The sequence below is a fragment of the Leucoraja erinacea genome, chromosome 9 (genome assembly GCF_028641065.1).
Source record: "Leucoraja erinacea ecotype New England chromosome 9, Leri_hhj_1, whole genome shotgun sequence".
NCBI classification, from domain to species: Eukaryota; Metazoa; Chordata; class Chondrichthyes; order Rajiformes; family Rajidae; genus Leucoraja; species Leucoraja erinaceus.
The window spans coordinates 37047668-37066617 of NC_073385.1; the positions used below are offsets into that span (position 1 = coordinate 37047668).

At 38.9% G+C, this 18950-nt stretch overlaps 1 protein-coding gene across 3 annotated transcripts in view; it reads left to right on the forward strand.

Moving 5' to 3' along the window:
• Window positions 1-18950, forward strand: part of mipol1 (mirror-image polydactyly 1) — a 169127-nt gene that overhangs the window by 72358 nt on the left and 77819 nt on the right. For all 3 annotated transcript variants that reach the window (XM_055640540.1, XM_055640542.1, XM_055640541.1), the window contains 2 exons: window positions 4288-4321; window positions 4573-4743. In XM_055640540.1, the coding sequence (XP_055496515.1) occupies window positions 4288-4321; window positions 4573-4743 (205 nt within the window). The remainder of the gene's footprint in view (window positions 1-4287; window positions 4322-4572; window positions 4744-18950) is intronic.

Sequence of the window (18950 nt, forward strand, 5' to 3'; positions counted from 1 at the left end):
ATTTAGGAAAAGCAGTCCAAAAGATTAGCAAAGTTTTGGGAATAAAGTAAATTGCAAGGAAGATAAAGGTACACTTTAAAAAAATCAATTCTGGTTCTGTTGTAACACTGAACATGCTCAGTGTGTTCTTAGTTTTCACAAAATTGTTTGTAGGAAATTAATAAAGATATCTTATGGCAAGAAAACAGGCTTCAGTTGTTATTTAATAAAATATTGGGGGGTTTGAAACAGTGACTAAGGAATGTGAAGAGTACAAAATATGAAAATCAATTACTGATCATTATTGTCAGATCTCTGTAATTTCTTTGATCTTATTGACAAAATCGCATTCTGCAGAAAATCTTAAAGAAAGAATTGCAGATGCTGGAAAAATCGAAGATAGACAAAAAATGCTGGAGAAACTCAGCGGGTGAGGCAGCAATTATGGAGCGAAGGAATAGGTGACGTTTCAGGTCGAGACTCTTCTTCAGACTGATGTGGGGGTGGGGGGCGGGAAGAAGAAAGGAAGAGGCGGAGACAGTGGGCTGTGGGAGAGCTGGGAAGGGGAGGGGAAGGAGGGAGAAAGCAAGGACTACCTGAAATTGGAGAAGTCAATGTTCATACCGTTGGGGTGTAAACTACCCAAGCGAACTCATGGGGTGCTGCTCCTCCAATTTGCGGTGGGACTCACTCTGGCCTTGGAGGAGGCCCAGGACAGAAAGGTCGGATACGGAATAGGAGGGGGAGTTGAAGTACTGAGCCACCGGGAGATCGGGTTGGTTAATGCGAACTGTGCGGAGGTGTTGGGCGAACCGATCGTTCACCGATGTAGAGCAGTTGACACCTTAAGCAGTGGATGCAATAGATGAGGTTGGAGGAGGTGCAGGTGAACCTCTGCCTCACCTGGAAAGACTGCTTGGGTCCCTGGATGGAGTCGAGGGGGGAGGTAAAGCGACAAGTGTAGCATTTCCTGTGGTTGCAAGGGAAAGTGCCAAGGGATGGGCTGGTTTGGGTGGGAAGGGACGAATTAACCAGGGAGTTATGGAGGGAGCGGTCTTTGCGGAAAGCCAAAAGGGAAAGAGATGGGAAGATGTGGCCAGTGTTGGGATCCCGTTGGAGGTGGTGAAAATGTCAGAGAATTATCTGTTGTATGTGACGGCTGGAAGGTGAGGACAAGGGGGACTCTGTCCTTGTTACGAGTGGGGGGGATGGGGGGTGAGAGAGGAGCTACGGGATAGACCCTGGTGAGAGCCTCATCTATAGTCGAAGAGGGGAACCCCCGTTCTCTAAAGAATGAGGACATCACCTCATCCTGGGTGCAGATGCGGCGTACACAGAGGAATTGGGAGTAGGGGATAGAGTCCTTGCAGGAAGCAGAGTGGGAAGAAGTGTAGTCCAGATAGCCATGGGAGTCAGTGGATTTGTAGTAAATGTCGGTCAATCGTCTGTTACCTACGATAGAGATAGTGAGGTCAAGAAACGGTAGGGAGATGTCGGAATTTGAGTGCCGGATGGAAGTTAGTGAGTTCTGCTTGGGTGCAGGAGGTAGCAACAATGCAGTCGTCAATGTAGCGGGGGTAGAATTCGGGGATAGCATAGTTTTTGAATTTGTGTTCAACCATTATGTTGTTGAAGAAATTCAATGAAAGGAGACCATATTTTGGAAAATTGATCTGGTTTGTCAGTCAAGACTAGCCTTATTTTTTCTAGATGTAGTGTCTCGGTCATTTCTGTGATCCACATCTTCACTGTGGGGACTGTTATCTTTTTCCAGAATTTAAGTATAAGTTTATTCGCAGTTATCCCTGACAATCAAATATATGAAGATTTTTTAATCTTGTGGAATATTTACATTTTTTAACTGTTTTTAAACTTAAAAGCCATTATAGAAAGCACAACGATATGAAAAATATATACATCCTTGTCTGATGTTGCAGCAATCATAGTATAGTGCAAGATTTTAGAGTGCTGGTCATATATACCAAAACAACAATGACATTCTTCCTTGCAGCACTCCAACAGGTTTGTAAACATAGTACTCCTAGACAACATAATAAATAAAACAATGGATATAAAACTGGTTGGCAGACAGGAAACAAAGAGTAGGGATTAACGGGTCCCTTTCAGAATGCAGGCAGTGACTAGTGGGGTACCACAAAGCTCGGCGCTGGGACCGCAGCTATTTACAATATACATCAATGATTTAGATGACGGGATTAAAAGTAACATTAGCAAATTTGCAGAAGACACAATGCTAGGTGGCAGTGTGAACTGTGAGGAGCATGCTATGAGAATGCAGGGTGACTTGGACAGGTTGGGTTAGTGGGCAGATGCATGGCAGATGCAGTTTTATGTGGATAAATGTGAGGTTATCCACTTTGGTAGCAAAAACAGGAAGGCAGATTATTATCTAAATGGCGTCAAGTTGCGAAAAGGGGAAGTACAATGGGATTTGGGGTCCTTGTTCATCAGTCAATGAAAGTAATAATGCAGGTACAGCAGGCAGTGAAGAAAGCGAATGGCATGTTGGTCTTCATAACGAGAAGAGTTGAGTATAGGAGCAAAGAGGCCCTTCTGCAGTTGTATAGGGCCCATAGTGAGACCATACCTGGAGTATTGTGTGCAGTTTTGGTCCCCTAATTTGAGGAAGGACATTCTTGCTGTTGAGGGAATGCAGCTTAGGTTTACAAGGTTAAGTCCCGGGATGGCGGGACTGTCATATGCTGAGAGAATGGAGTGGCTGGGCTTGTATACTCTGGAGTTTAGAAGGATGAGAGGGTATCTTACTGAAACATATAAGATTATTAAGGGTTTGAACTCGCTAGAGGCAGAAAACATGTTCCCGATGTTGGGGGAGTCCAGAACCAGGGGCCACAGTTTAAGAATAAGGGGTAAGCCATTTAGAACGGAGACAAGGAAACACTTTTTCTCACAGAGAGCGGTGAGTCTGTGGAATTCTCTGCCTCAGAGGGCGGTGGAGGCAGGTTCTCTGGATGCTTTCAAGAGAGAGTTAGATAGGGCTCTTAAAATAGCAGAGTCGGGATATGGGGAGAAGGCAGGAACGGGGTACTGATTAGGGATGTCAGCCATGATCACATTGAATGGAGGTGCTGGCTTGAAGGGCTGAATGGCCTACTCCTGCACCTATTGTCTACAAATAAAATTCAATAAATTAAAAAAAATAATATAGTGCAAAACAAAACAAAGCCCAAAGTCCATAGAGCTTCCAGCAGCACAGCGATAGAGTTGCTGCCTTACAGCGCCAGAAACCCGGGTTTGATCCTGACTTCGGTTGCTTTCTATATGGAGTTCTCCCTGTGGTCGTGTGGGTTTCTTCTGGGTGCTCCGGTTTCGTCCCACATCCCAAACAGGTGCAGGTTTGTTGGTTAATTTTTTTCTGTAAGTTGTCTCTAAGGTGTAGGATAAAACTAGTGGTTGGCACGGACCTGGTGAGCTAAAGGGCCTGTTTCCACACTGTATCTCTAAACTAAACCAAGACTTGTTATTTGTTTTGATAGTTAAGTTGTCTCCACATAAAAATGGATTAAAATGTGTTAACTGAAGTTTTTCTCACCTGTACTAAATTACTGAACTTATCTTTATAAGGGAAAATAATTGCAATATTTTTAACAATCTGAATCTGTGTTTGTGACAAGTATAAGCCTACCTTACATCAGCACCAAAGCAAAGGGTTGTATTTGTTCAACCATTGTGTTGTAAAGTGGTAAAAATAGCATGCTATTTATTATCTCATATTTAAAAAGCAATCAGATGCATGCTACAAAACAGAGTGAACCTCATTTATTTAAAAATATGACTGTATAAATCTGCATGTTAGACACACTTTATTTGTGTTGGAAGGTATCCTAGTAGAGTTTTGGTTTAGAATCCACGGTAGAAACACACATGCAAGCCTTTAGTGTAAATGCCAGAGTATTTTTATAAATGTGAAGTGAGACATTGCAATAGATTTATGAAGTCTTAGGGCAGGAGAGGCTAATGCCATGAGAGTGCTAGTATTGCCACCATAGCAGCTCTTCCTTCATCTCTGCACATATGAACAGTTGATCCCTGTAGTCATATATAACAGTAAATATTAATAACTTAACAGTCTGCAGACAGAGCTGAAGATATGGAACATTATTGGAGGATGGATAGAGCAGGTGGCACTTTAATATGTTTAGTGTCATGGTTGACTCTAAAGACTAGTAGAATGAAATTACTTGAGGTGGAAAGATTTAGGAAGTGAACTCATTTTGCTGCGCTAAGGAAATGCTACTGATTAGGCTCTTTGTGTCCCTTTTTTAGGTTGGAAAATATTAACCCTGAAGAAAATGACATGGTAAGCCATTCTCTAAGGAGAATTTTTAATGTCACGCATATCTTGGAGGCTTAGACACAATTGAGTGGGTTTCCAGAGCTAAGAAGTAAGAAAATATGAATTTGATACTGTAAAAATGTCCATCTCAGATGTTTTATAAAGCTAAATAATTATATTTGATGTACTTTTTCATGTAGCCATTAATTAATTCTAAACTTAGCAAAATCAAATGTTAAATTCATGTGTAACTATCATATAAATGTTATTGATAGACATTGCAGGAATTACTGAACCGAATCAACAATGCTGATACAAGGAGAGCAGTTGACAAGAATGGAGATTTAATTGTAGATCGAATTCACAAAGCCAGGGAGCGGAAGAAAAGAATAACTGCTGAAGAAATTAATGCAGTTGTTGAGGAAAGGGATGCAGCCTTATCAAGAGTGAGTATTTTTTATTCCTGCTCAGATGCTTTATATCTTTAATCAGTGACCTTTTCATCTTGCATGTTATCAGTAATTATTTTCAAATAAAAGGACACAAAATAATAAAATTAAAATACATAAATTATTCAAATTCAAATCCAACATGAATTAATATTCATTATGATATGTGTCAATTCTCTGAGATTCTTTCATCCAATGACTTTAAAACAATAATGAATGACCATGTGTTGGTTGCAGAGCAAATTGTTATTTTTTGTGAAATCTTACATTTTTCAGTTTCTCCATTTTTAGGGAATTCTTTAGCATGCATGGAATATCTCATCCCCCTTGACCAATATGTTAACTGGATGGAGATGCAATGCTGTGGTTTCATACTTTTGTTGTGCATTTGTGTCATTAAGCTGGAAAGAGTGCTGTGAAGATTTATCAGGGTTGCCAGGACTTGAGGGGTTGATCTATAGGAAAAGGCTGGGCAAGCTTGGACTCTATTCCATGGAGCACAGGAAGCTTAGGGGTGATATTAATAGAAATGTATAAAATCATGAGGGGAGTAGATAGGGTAAATACAGAGTATTTTTCTCAAAAACAGCAGATTGTTGTAGCTGGTGGCATTGCTGCCTCACAATGCCAGGGATCAGGGTTCAATCCCGACCTTGGATACTGTCTGGAGTTTGTGCGTTGTTCCTGTGACCATGTTTCTTTCCACATCCCAAGGATATGCGGCTTTGTCAGTTAATTATCATCTCTAAATTTCCCTTGATGTATGGAGAGTAGATGCGAAGGTGGGATAACATAGAACTAGTGTGAATAGGTAATCATTGATCGGTACGGACCCAAAAGATACACAGAATGCTAGAGTAACTCAATGGGACACTGAAGAAGGGTCTCAACCCAAAATGTCACCCGTTCCTTCTCTCCAGAGATGCTACCTGTCCCGCTGAGTTACCCCAGCATTTTGTGTCAATCTTCGGTGTATACCAGCATCTGCAGTTCCTTCCGACACACATCGGTTGACCGGAAGGCCTGTTTCAAAGCTGCACCTTTCAATCAATAAATCAAACAAAAAACTAGGGAACATTGGTTTAAGGTGAGAGGGAAATGAATTAGTAGGAAATTAGGGGCAACTCACACAGACGATGGGAGGTATATGGAGCGAGCTGCCAGAGGAAGTAATTGAGGCAAGTACAATAACAACATTTAAAAGACATTTGGACAGGTGCATGGATAGAAAATATTTAAAGGGATATGGGCTAAATGCTGGCTTAGATGGAGCATCTTGGTTGACATGGATGTCGGGCTGAAGGGCCTGTTTCTGTGCTGTATTTAGGACTCTACCAGCAAGCGTGATGCAAGTAAACAAAGTGAAGTGAATGATCTTCCAGTAAAATGTACGCTTGATTTCCAGCAATGATAAGGAAGTCTTTTTTAAGCTATTTCAGTTATTTCTCTGGAAGCCCAAGAAGTTGTTATCTGAAGTTTAAAGATTTGGAATGTACTATCATCCAGATTTGCCATTCACGTTAGCTGAGGAGGCACCAAACGTATGGATGCTGCTTGTGTTTCCTGCTCCAAACAGATAATATTCCCTTCTGTGACCGAGTCTGAACTAGAACACAAAGGGATGCATTCTTGAAATAGCTGGGAGGATTATATCTTAAGGATTGTTGGGTCCCTAATGCATTGATATTTAGGTCATCTTTTTAAACTTCACCTAACCTAGTGTCAATTTGCCTCTGTAAATTCCAGTGCCATTTATTAGATTGCTGAGTAAACAGACAAACTTGTTGGAATCTGAACAAAAACAAATATTTAAATCTAACCTCAAATATTTGAAATTTTGCAGTGCATTCATATTCCTTTCCATCAAAATACACACACACACACACACACTGCTAAATATTGACATCTTGCTCCTTGAACATTATGCAACTAAATCTTGAGTTGTATTTATTTAGAGCTGTTAACAGATGTATCACCATATGACACTTTGATGATTTAACTGTTACTTTGCAAAACAAATGCAAAGAATATCAACCAATCTGCAGAGCCGAGCACTTAATTGCAGATGTGGCGATGAATGACAACGTTACTCAATGGAGGATTTTTTTTCCTGTCAAAATCATGAAAAATAGAAATACTATTGCATTCCTAGTTATGCTGCTTGTTATAATTTGGCTGAGTATATCTGACTATTCCAAAGTGACAAAAATGCTGTACTAAATAATTTCCTTCTATGAAATAGCTGGCCTCTTTAAAAACTATGGTTTCCTTGGTGATTTATTGCTGCATAGTCGGTGGATTTGGGGCATGTAAATTCATAAACTTCATTTTGGAGGAATCAGTAGCAAACTATTTAACCCACTAAGATACGTACATGAGTTTATTGATAGATCTTTATAATTTGAACAGGATTTTGCAAGTCTCATGTTGAAAGATGATCACTGAATTGTTTTTTTATTCCCACATTTGAGCAATCACGGTAGTTCCTTTGATTTGCTGGTGAAAATTGTTTGCATTCATGGAATCAGACAAGGCCATTGAGGAATATAAAGAAAAGTGAAAGAATTCAAGCAGGCGATTAGAAGGGCTAAAAGGGGACACAAAATGGTATTGGTGAGTTAAATTACAGAAAATCCCACATCTTTTTTTACCAACATTAAAAGTAAGAGGCAGTAACCAGGGAGAAGGTAAGACCATAAAGGACGGAATGTGCACTTGGAGTCTGGGGATGTAGCAGACGTACTAAAAGAGTACTTTGCAGCTGTTTTACCAAGGAAAAGGAAATTGAGAAAAGCATCAGTGTGGAGAGTAGCTAATGTTGTTTCTTTATTTTGGAAGGGAACCAGAGGGGATGCAGGGAATTACAGGCAAATTAGCCTCAAATCAATGGTGGGGAAGCAATTGAACAGATTTCCTCCTATTAGTCCTATTAGGGTCTTTTTACCCTTACAATTCCTTAGTTCTATCCATACTGACTCCACATCTCCTGATACACAACGAGTAGAGCTGTGACTTTACACCTCCAGTAACAGGGTTGGGTTCCTGTCCTCGAATGCTACCTTTGTCGAGTTTACACATTCTCCATGTAACCACATAAGGTTTCTTGGAGGTTACACAAAAAAGCTGGAGAAACTCAGCGGGTGCAGCAGCATCTATGGAGCGAAGGAAATAGGCAACGTTTCGGGCCGAAACCCTTCTTCAGACTGATCGGGGGCGGGGGTGGGTGGGGACAAGAAAGGGAAAAGCAGGAGGAGCCCGAAGGCTGGGGGATGGGAGGAGACAGCAGGGGGGTTGAGGAAGGGGGGGAGACAGCAAGGACTAACAAAATTGGGAGAATTCGATGTTCATGCCCCCGGGATGCAGACTCCCCAAACGGAATATGAGGTGCTGTTCCTCCAATTTCCGGTGCTGCTCGCTGTGGCCATGGAGGAGACCCAGGACAGAGAGGTCGGAGACGGAGTGGGAGGGGGAGTTGAAGTGCTGAGCCACCGGGAGGTCAGCTTGGTTATTGCGGACCGAGCGGAGGTGTTCGGCGAAACGATCGCCCAACCTCCGCTTGGTCTCACCGATATAGATCTGCTGACATCTAGAGCAGCGGACGCAATAGATGAGGTTGGAAGAGATGCAGGTAAACCTCTGTCGCACCTGGAACGATTGCTTGGGTCCTTGAACGGAGTCGAGGGAGGAGGTAAAGGGACAAGTGTTGCATCTCTTGCGGTTGCAAGGGAAAGTGCCCGGGGAGGGGGTTTCTTGGAGGTTTCTTCTCCCATCCCAGGGGGGTTGCAGGTTGATGGTTTAATTGGCCCTTGTAAATGCTTGTCGTGTAGAGGTGAGTGATAAAATCTGGGGAAATTTGGGGGAGGGGTGAATAAAATTCGATTTAGTTTGGATGAGTACTCAATGGTTAAAATGGGCAGAAAGGACTGTTCCTGGGCGAAACAACGCCATGACTCTATATTGCTTCCTCATCTCACGTCATTTGAATAATATGCAACCTTTCTGTTTTTCATTCCAAAGTGGATGTTCACATTTATTCATGTCACCTTTTTGCCTCTCACTCAATCTTTCTTGATCCTCTTGAAGCCGCTTTGTGTCCTCTACAAAAATTATAGTTCCACCCAGTTTTCAGCCATCTAGCCATCTTTGAAATGATACATTTTGTTCCTTCACCCAAATCAGTGAATGTGTTCTAAACAACGAGACCCATGTATTGATATCTGTAATACCATAGCACGGATTCCTGCAGTACCCATGTAATTATGTAACCAAAAGAGATCCAGATATTCATGCTTTGTGCTTTCAGCATCAGCCAATGCATTATCTTAAATACCATGCACTTCAGTTTTGCATACTAACCTTTTGTACGAGATTTTATCAGAAGCTTTCTAAAAATCCAAATGCACCAGATCTTCTAATTCTCTCTTATCTTTGCTACTGATTATATCCTCAAAAAAACACGATTTTCATTTTATAAATCTATGTTGACTTTGTCTAATCCCAGTGATATTTCCTAAGTATCCTGTTATCTCATTCTTTTTCGTAACCTTTCACATTTCCACGCGTGATTTTCTGCTAACCAGAGTAGTTCCCTGTTTTTTTTTTCTCCTCTTTTTTCAATAATGTTAAAATTCCCACCCAACAATTTGCAGGAACTAGTTATAACGCAAGGAAACTTTGGCCCAACACATCCATGCCAACCAAGTTGGAATTCTGGGCTATTCCCATTTGCCTGCATGTGACCCATAACCCTCTAAACCCTTCTTTGGTCCAAAAGTATTTCAAAAGTCTTAATTGTTTGAGTTTATATAGTTGCTTCTGGTAGTTCTTTCCAGATTTGGATTAACCTATGAGTGAAAAGGTTGCCCCTGAGACTCCTCTTAAATATCACTCCTCTCACCTTAAGTCTATGCTCTCTAGTTTTAGAATCCTCTACCCTGGGGAAAATTTCTGAGAATTCACTTTATCCATACCCCTCATGATTATATATATTTTTATGAGGTCACCCCTCTGAAAGGATTAGCTCATCTATATTTTCGCCCAAGTCATTTACATATAGTCACAAACAACTGATGTCCCAGCACTGATCCCTGTGAAACACCACTGGTCACAGACCTCCGCCCAGAGAATGGCAGGAAGGGGCTGTGAAAGAGGTTATTGGTTTCTCTGGTCTGGAAGCAGTGTGGAAGAACCTGTTTTAAGTCTGGACACTAGGGCTATCAAGCTCCGGTATCCACTCAGAGGGTAGTAGAGAGGAAAGGGAATGGCCAGTTTGGCAGGCATCCTTGGCAATGCCTCCAGCCTTCTTGATGCAATGCACTGTGAACACAGACTACGAGACACCGTATTATTTATTTATTTATTAAAAAAAAAATCTCACATAAATCTAGAGGGGTTGCAATATTAATTCGTAAAGTTATACCCTTTAAACATATATCAACGATAGAATATATTGAAGGCAGATATATTGTAATAATAGGGGAGTTATACTCAAAAAAGGTGACTCTCCTTAATGTGTATGGACCAAATTTTGATAACCCCCTGTTTTTTAAGAGAATACTTAACAATATCCCGGAATGTACACAACAAAACTTAATAATCGGTGGAGGCTTAAATTGTACATTGGATGCTTATTTGGATAGATCATCAACTCAAAGAAAACTAAAATCCCAATCAAGTGAATTTCTAAACTCATATATTAATACTACCAACATTAAGGATGTTTGGAGAATTGAAAACCCATCGGGTCGAGAATATTCAGTTTACTCACCAGTACATAAAACCTACTCAAGGATAGATTATTTTTTAGTAGACTCAAAATTTATCCCATTTACCTATGTCGCAATATCATAATATCACAATCTCAGACCATGCTCCACTAACATTTATGATTAAACTAAACGGAATGGTAGAGACACAGTCACAATGGAGAATTAATCCCCAAATCTTAAAAGAAAAGTTATGTAATGAATACCTCGTAAAACAGATTAATATGTTTTTTGAGGCTAATGATAGCCCTGAAATCTCTGCTTCCCTTCTTTGGGAAACATTTAAAGCATTTGTGCGAGGAGCATTAATTTCTTCTCAATCATTTCTTAACAAAGAGAATAGGGCCAAACAACAGAAATTGGAAATGGAAATAAGGCAATTAGACATAGAAAATGCAGCAGCACCATCCATGATAAAACACAATAAAATTGCAGTACTGAAATATAAATTGAACAAGATATACTCAGACCAAGTTATAAAACTTTATCAACATACAAAACAATTACATTTTGAATTTGGTGATAAATCTCAAAAAATATTAGCGCGACAACTTCGTAAACTGGACGGGGAAAAAAACAATTTACAAAATTAATGATAGATTTTTACAATACTATCAAAAATTGTACTCATCTAAAATGACAGAACAATCAGCAGTAATGGAAACATTTCTACAGAAATATAAGCTTGTGGGTTTAGATCAGAAAGAGAGAGAATCACTGGGTGCTGAAATTACGATAAAAAACACTGTACAAATACGCTTACACTCAACAGAAACTCCCAGAAACTCTAAATGAATCCACAATCATACTCATACCAAAAACGGATAAGGATCTTGAAGACCCAGGTTCATATAGAGCAATAGCCCTTTTAAATACTGATCAGAAAATATTAACTCAAATTCTATCTCATAGATTGAGCTTAGTGATTAACAAATTAATACACCCTGACCAAACAGGTTTTATTCCAAAACGTTATTCATTGTATAATCTGAGAAGACTATTCAATATTATATACTCCAATAGAATTCCTAATGCAGATCTAGCAATTATTTTGTTAGATGCTGAAAAAGCATTTGACCAGGTAGAATGGCCATATTTATTTTCGGTGATGGAAAAATTTCAATTGGGAGAGAAGTACTGTACATGGGTTAAATTGTTATACTCTAATCCAACAGCTAGAATATTAACAAACCAAATGTTATCAACTAAATTTAACCTCTCTAGAGGTTGTAGACAAGGATGTTCACTATCCCCACTATTATTTGCTCTTGCAATCGAACCCCTAGCAGAAAGCGTTAGAACCCATACAGGAATATACGGATATAACACTAGAGAAACAAGGAATAAAATTTCCTTATATGCAGATGATGTACTAATATATATTACAAAGTTAGAAACTAGTATTCCAAATCTATTAAATTTAATAACTCAATTTGGTCAGTTCTCAGGATATAGAATTAATTGGAATAAAAGTGAAATCATGCCAATAACAAAACTCAATCTACATACATTACAACAATCCCCTTTTAAAATAGTTAAAGATAAATTTAAATACTTAGGAATCTATGTAACTAAGACATATACCTCTTTATTTAAACTAAATTTTCCACCCTTACTGAATAAACTACACAAGAATATTCAATACTGGAAAACACTTCCCATTTCAATGCTTGGTAGAATTAATGCTATAAAAATGATCTTCTTACCGCAACTACTGTACCTATTTCAATTAATCCCGATATATATCCCAAAAACTTTTTTCAAAAAAGTCGACTCCATTGTTACAAGTTTTATCTGGGATTATAAGAATCATAGAATAAGTAAAAAACATTTATGTAAGTCAAAGATAAATGGAGGTTTGGCTTTGCCAAATTTCTTGTTTTATTTTTGGGCAGTCCATATTAAAAACATGAATTTCTGGCTGGAAGAAATGGATCAACAACCAGATTGGTTAAGGATGGAAAAGGAAGACTGTTTACCTTTTGAAATTGGACCGATCATATTTACTACCACAAAACTGCACAAAAAAAACCTATAAGGAAAACCCCATAATACATAGTGGAATACGAATTTGGAAACAATTAAAAAAAGTTTTAAAATTGAATAATATACCACTATGCCTTCCCATTGTAAATAATCCCTTATTCAAACCATCCTTTTTGGATAAGGGTTTCACACAATGGAAAAATTATGGAATTAAAAAGATTGGACATCTTTATGGGAAAGGCACTTTTCTTTCATTTCAGGAGTTACAACAGAATCATGGACTGCACTCAAATAATTTCTTCAGATATCTACAAATTAGAGATTATGTTAAATCTAACACACAAGTCTACAGGACTAGGGAACCAGAAATCCTTGATGAATGTTTGAACAAGCATCCTAACACTGACAAATTAATAGCTTATATTTATAACACCCTCCTAAACAACGAGGTACCACCGACGGAACCATATAGACACACATGGGAAAATGAATTGGGTCATCCTATAACTAAAGATTTGTGGGACGAAAGTTTACAACATATGCATCAATGTTCGTTAAATGCCAGACATGCTTTAATACAATTTAAAGTCTTACATAGATTACACTAAAATAAAACTAAATAGAATCTTCCCACAAATCTCTCCTATTTGTGATAAATGTCTACATCTAGATGCTAATTTAACACATACGTTTGCAAATTGTATAAAAATTATACATTTCTGGACTGATATTTTTGAAATAATTTCAGAAGTTATTAATACAAAACTGGATCCAAACTCAAAATTAATAATACTTGGAATATTAGAGCAAAGTTTAACACTCACAACAAGCCAAAGAAATCTCCTCGACTATAGTATAATAACCGGGGAAAAATTAATATTAACATTTTGGAAAGGCTCTGTAACCCCCACAATTAAAATGTGGATTGTGGAAATGTCAGAGCCCTATATCTAGAAAGAATTAGGCTTGTCTTAATGGACAAACAAGAACTTTTTGATAAAATATGGGCTCCATTCATTAATTATCTGATGGGATAGATTGGCCCAGCACAAAAACCCAACTGAAACTTGCTCAGGATTAGATGAAAAGTCATACTTTATAATCTACGAACTTATATCCAATGACGTATTATAAGTAATCCATTCCACTTTCTTTTTTTTTTTGATATTTGTAACTCTTTTTTCTCTCTTTCTCTCTTTTTCTATATTAAAAAAACCACTAGAAGTAATCGACAATTGAAAATTTCAATAATGTATGACTGATGTATATGAAAAGATTTTTTACTATAATATGTAACTATACTTTATAATATGTCTACTTCTAATAAAAAAAAAATTTTTTAAATAAATAAATAAAAAGATACCGTATTATCTGACCATCTATGTAAACTACTGTAGCCACCATTGACCCCAGAGGCAAAGCAGAGGTAAAGTAGTGAAGGTATGAAGGCCGATTGTTAGGAAGGATGTGTCTGGGAACATTTTGTGTCCAGTGCTCAGCTTTGTGCAAAAGTTATATTTGCAAATATAGTTTAATGAAAAATATTTGTCAGTGAGGCCACCTGAGGCCTTTGTGCTGCTCAGAGCCCATCCCACATAACGAGATGCTTCGCTGATGAAGAGAGTCAATTCATTTGATCCTCTGCATCCTGATAAAGTAAAGCAAGACCAGGCAGTAAGATAGGTGTGAGTTGATCCATCAAATCAGATCTCTAAAATAAAAAGTTATTCCTTTTCTTATGAATGTAACGATCTTAATTGCAATAGATTGTGGTGATTTTAATTTATTCCTTAGATTTTGGAGATACCACGCGGAAACTGGCCCTTCGGTCCACAGAGTCTGCGCCGACCATCGTTCACCCTGTACACTAGCACTGTCAACTACCAAAGCCAAGTAACCTACAAACCTGTACGTCTTTAGAGTGTGGGAAGAATTGGAGCACCAGGACAAAACCCAATGATCACCCATACAGTGGTTCTATCCTACACCCTAGGGACAATTTACAGGTCAATTAACCTACAAACCTGCACGTCTTTGGGATGTGGGAGGAAACCAGACAGACAGCACCCGTAGTCAAGATTAAACTCGGGTCTCTTCGCTGTAAGGCAATGACTCAACCACTACACCACTGTGCCGCCCTATTTTGTAGAACTGTAGATTCTGTAGACATAACTTCCCAAACGAGGCTGTCCATAATTTGGTAAACAATCAATAGCCTCAGAGAGAATCAAGAGTGTTTAATTGTCATTGTGCCGACAATGAACAATGGAAGTCTTGCTTGCAGCAGCTTAACAGACCCATAAACACATGGATAAATATATTTTTTTAACCCATAATTTAATAATGGTAATACTTGTGCAAAAAAAAAAAAGAAACCTCTTGGGCAATTCAAGACAGTCCATAGATGTTGATAGTTGCTGAGGTTAGTGGCGTGTAGTGTTCAAGAGCCTGGTGTTTGCTGGGGAGCAGCTACTCTTTAATCTGTTTTTTGGGTTCCTGTGCCTTCTTCCCAATGGTCGAAGCGAAATGAGAGCCTGGCCATCATGTGGGTCTTTGATATTGGCTGCCTTTTTGAGATAGCATCTCCTACAGATCCATTGGAAGGTGGGGCGGTCAGTACCTGCTATGGAAACTTCTGGGGTGACAAATATGGTGGGGAGTTACTAGACTTTGGTTTCTCAGGGAGGTGACAAAATTCATGGGTACAGCAGCCACCTTGTTAATTTGTTTGCCATATAACGAGCTGTAAATACAACAGGGATCCAAACTAAATAAGCAGAACCACTAAGCAGCAGTACCAGGACCTAATAAATATCACTGGCTCACTTGTTTGCCAAAATAATTAACTAAAAATGTACTTACTGTACCTTGTACAAATAAAGCTCCTGTTAGAGACAATCTGTGACGGGCCAGCCCAGGAAGCTTGCAATTCCTGGAACCACAGAACATTGAGCATGTGCTGACATTTGAACATATTCACTGGTTCATTGGTCGAATTATAATCACGTTGTTATCAATCCACTGGAGTTTGTTTGATTACTTTAGGGAATCTGAAAAGATTAGGAGTTGTCTTCATAATAATTTACTTATGCCTTTATGCTTCCCCAGAGATGATGTAGCTCAGGCACGTGTTCCCGATGGTGCAAACTGTACACCATCTGTGTCGGAGGGAGTGGGCCCTGTGGGCTATTTGGCATTTTCTTATACCACTTTTTATAATCTGTTCAAAGTCATGACCTTGTGAACTGATTTCATATACCAATTATGTTTTCATTGTGCAAACTACTGATATTCCGGTTTAACTCATTGTTAGCTTTGACAATCTGAAGTGTAGTGTGTTCCATACTATGATCATTAGCTGTCTATGAAATTATACTAAAGATTTATAATCATAATTAAGCAGATTCTTAGAAATAAAATAGTGAGGATGCAAGGAACAGCAGGTGCTGATTTGTTTTTAAAAAGCCACAAAGTGCTGGAGTAACTCAGTGGGCCAGGCAGCATCTCTGGAGGACATGAATAGGTGACATTTTGGTTCAGGACCCACCTTCAGACATATTTAAAGTAGTGCTTTAGTTTAAAGAATGTATTTACAGAATAAATGATCTTGCTGATATGAGGAAAGATTGATAAGACGAAGCTTGTATTCACTGGAGTTTAGAAGGATGAGGGGGGGGGGGGGGGGGGGTCTTATAGAAACATAAAATTATGAAAGGACTGGACAAGCTAAATGCAGGAAAAATGTTCCCAATGTTGGGCAAGTCCAGAACCAGGTGCCACAGTCTTAGAATAAAGGGGAGGTCATTTAAGACTGAGGTGAGAAAAAACATTTTCACCCAGAGAGTTGTGAATTTATGGAATTCCCTGCCACAGAGGGCAGTGGAGGCCAAGTAACTGGATGGATTTAAGAGAGAGTTAGATAGAGCTCTAGGGGCTAGTGGAGTCAAGGGATATGGGGAGAAGGCAAGCATGGGTTATTGATAGGGGACGATCAGCCATGATCATAATGAATGGCGGTGCTGGCTCAAAGGGCCGAATGGCCTCCTCCTGCACCTATTTTCTATGTTTCTATGATATGAAGGAGGAAGACTGTTGGGGGTAATCACATAACCTAAGATTAGTTAAGGAGCAGTATTAGGACAGGGATTTAGGAATTTAGATCGCATGGGATCCAAGGAGAGATTGCTTAATGGACAGAAAATTGGCCTCATGGAAGGAAGCAGAGGGTGACGGTGGAAGGTTGCTTCTCGGACTGGAGGGCTGTGACTAGTGGTGTGCCTCGGGGTTCGGTGCTGGGTCCATTACTGTTTGTCATCTACATCAATGATTTGAATCAGGACATGCATGGCAAGATGAGCAAGTTTGCTGATGATACAAAAGTGGGTGGTTTTGCAGAGTGAAGATGGGTGTGAAAAATTGCAGCAGGATCAATTGGCCAGGTGGGCTGAGGAATGGTTGATGGAATACAGGAAAATGTGAAGTGTTGCATTTTGGGAATTCTAACATAGGCAGAACCTACACAGTGGATGGTATGAATGGGGTTTTGTAGAGCTGAGGGATCTAGGAGTGCAGGTGCATGATTCCTTGAAGGTCGAGTCACAGGTAGATAAGGTGGTCAAAAAGATTTTTGGTACATTGGCATTCATCAGTCAGAATCTTGAGTATAGAAGTTGGGAGATCATGTTGCAGTTGTATAAGACATTGATAAGACTGCATTTAAAGTATTGTTCAAGAAGGAACTGCAGACGCTGGAAGTATTTAAGGTATTTAAAGTATTGTGTTCAGTTCTGGCACCATGTTATAGGAAAAATGTTGTCAAGGTGGAAAGGGTACAGAGAAGATTTACGAGGATGTTGCCAGGACAAAAGGGTCTGAGCTATAGGCAGACGTTGAGTCGGCTGGAACGCAGGGGGATGAGTGGGTGATCTTATAGAGGTGTATAACATCATGAGAGGAATAGATCAGATAGATGCACAGTCTCTTGCCCACAGTAGGTGAATCGAGGACCATAGGTTTAAGGTGAAGGGAAATGAGTGACACAGTTTAGGATGCCCTGAAACCTATTCCCGACAAAGAACGCACAAGTAATGCAGCTGGTTGAGTGCAGCTTCAACAGCACCTGAGAAGCTAAACACCATCAAGGTTCAAGAAATCCTTTTGAATGGCACCAATTCGCTATGCTATATATTCATTTTCTCCATCGCTGGCACACTATGTTGCAATATATACCATTTGTATAATGCAATCCAGCAATTCCTCAAGTCTTCATGTTTTGAAGACTGAATATTTGTTAAATGTATATTTGAAAGTACCAAGTAGCTGCCCTCAGTGCAACACTTTTTTTCCCTTCCCTGAATAAATTTGACATCAAATATGAAAGGACAAGGGCAAAGGTAATTTTGATGAATACATCTACATATGCACAAAGGGTTATATTTAAGTCCATGAAGAAAATTGGCATCTGGTCAAAGCATTTCTTCAATTAATAGCAGGCATCTTCTGTTTTGGGAATTCTGCTAACAGCAGACTGTGACATTTCACCCTTTTGTTGACATTTGTAATAGATGATAGAATTGCTCAATAAATTTATTTTGATTTATTTCAATATATGTATTCAGTTTAAAACAAAGATTAAAGCCAGTAAAGATATTTTGAACAATTCATTCATTTCATCAGTATCAGTGAAAAGTAAAACCTCACCACTGCTTATGAGCACATTTTATGCAATGTCATCTGATCTCTCAATAATTAGAATGTAATATAATGATACTGAATTAGTTGAAAATTTCATCCAATAAAACTATCTCTTGATATGTTGTAAGATTAAGTTTTCAATATATGAGTATAATTGAATATAAAAAGCAAAATATTATTTATAACCTCCTATGCTATTCAACATATGATTTAATTTTGAACAGTGCTTATCTATAAATATTATTTTTTCTCCTTTGGCTGTGCAACATTGAGGAATTAAATTGATGGTTATTAATAGCTATTGACCAAATAGGTTGATTCTGTTTCTCTCTTTATGGATGCTGCTCTACTCACTGTGGATCACTAGCTAATATAGAAACATTTCAGCAGTGTAATATCTATTGTTTCTAAATGACAAATGCTGATTGCTTCCAAGGTGGCGGCTGATTCCATGCATATTGATAGCAGGGGTTTATACTGGCTGCTTGGCTTGGTAGGGTATTATGTATGGTGTGCAATATGGGCAGCACAACACACATAATAAGTGAATCATGCACTGAATGCTGATTAATTTCTGCTAAAACATGCTTTGAATCAATTGGAATTATTGAATCATTTGATTTTTGTTTTTTTAAGTTGTCAGAGAGTGAAGCTTGTTGTCTGTATTCTGAGGTTCCTTCAAGAATCAAGTACTCTGTAGCCACTTAGTTATCTTTTTCATAGGAGAAAATGAGTGAATGCATTTAGAGCAGTACAAGC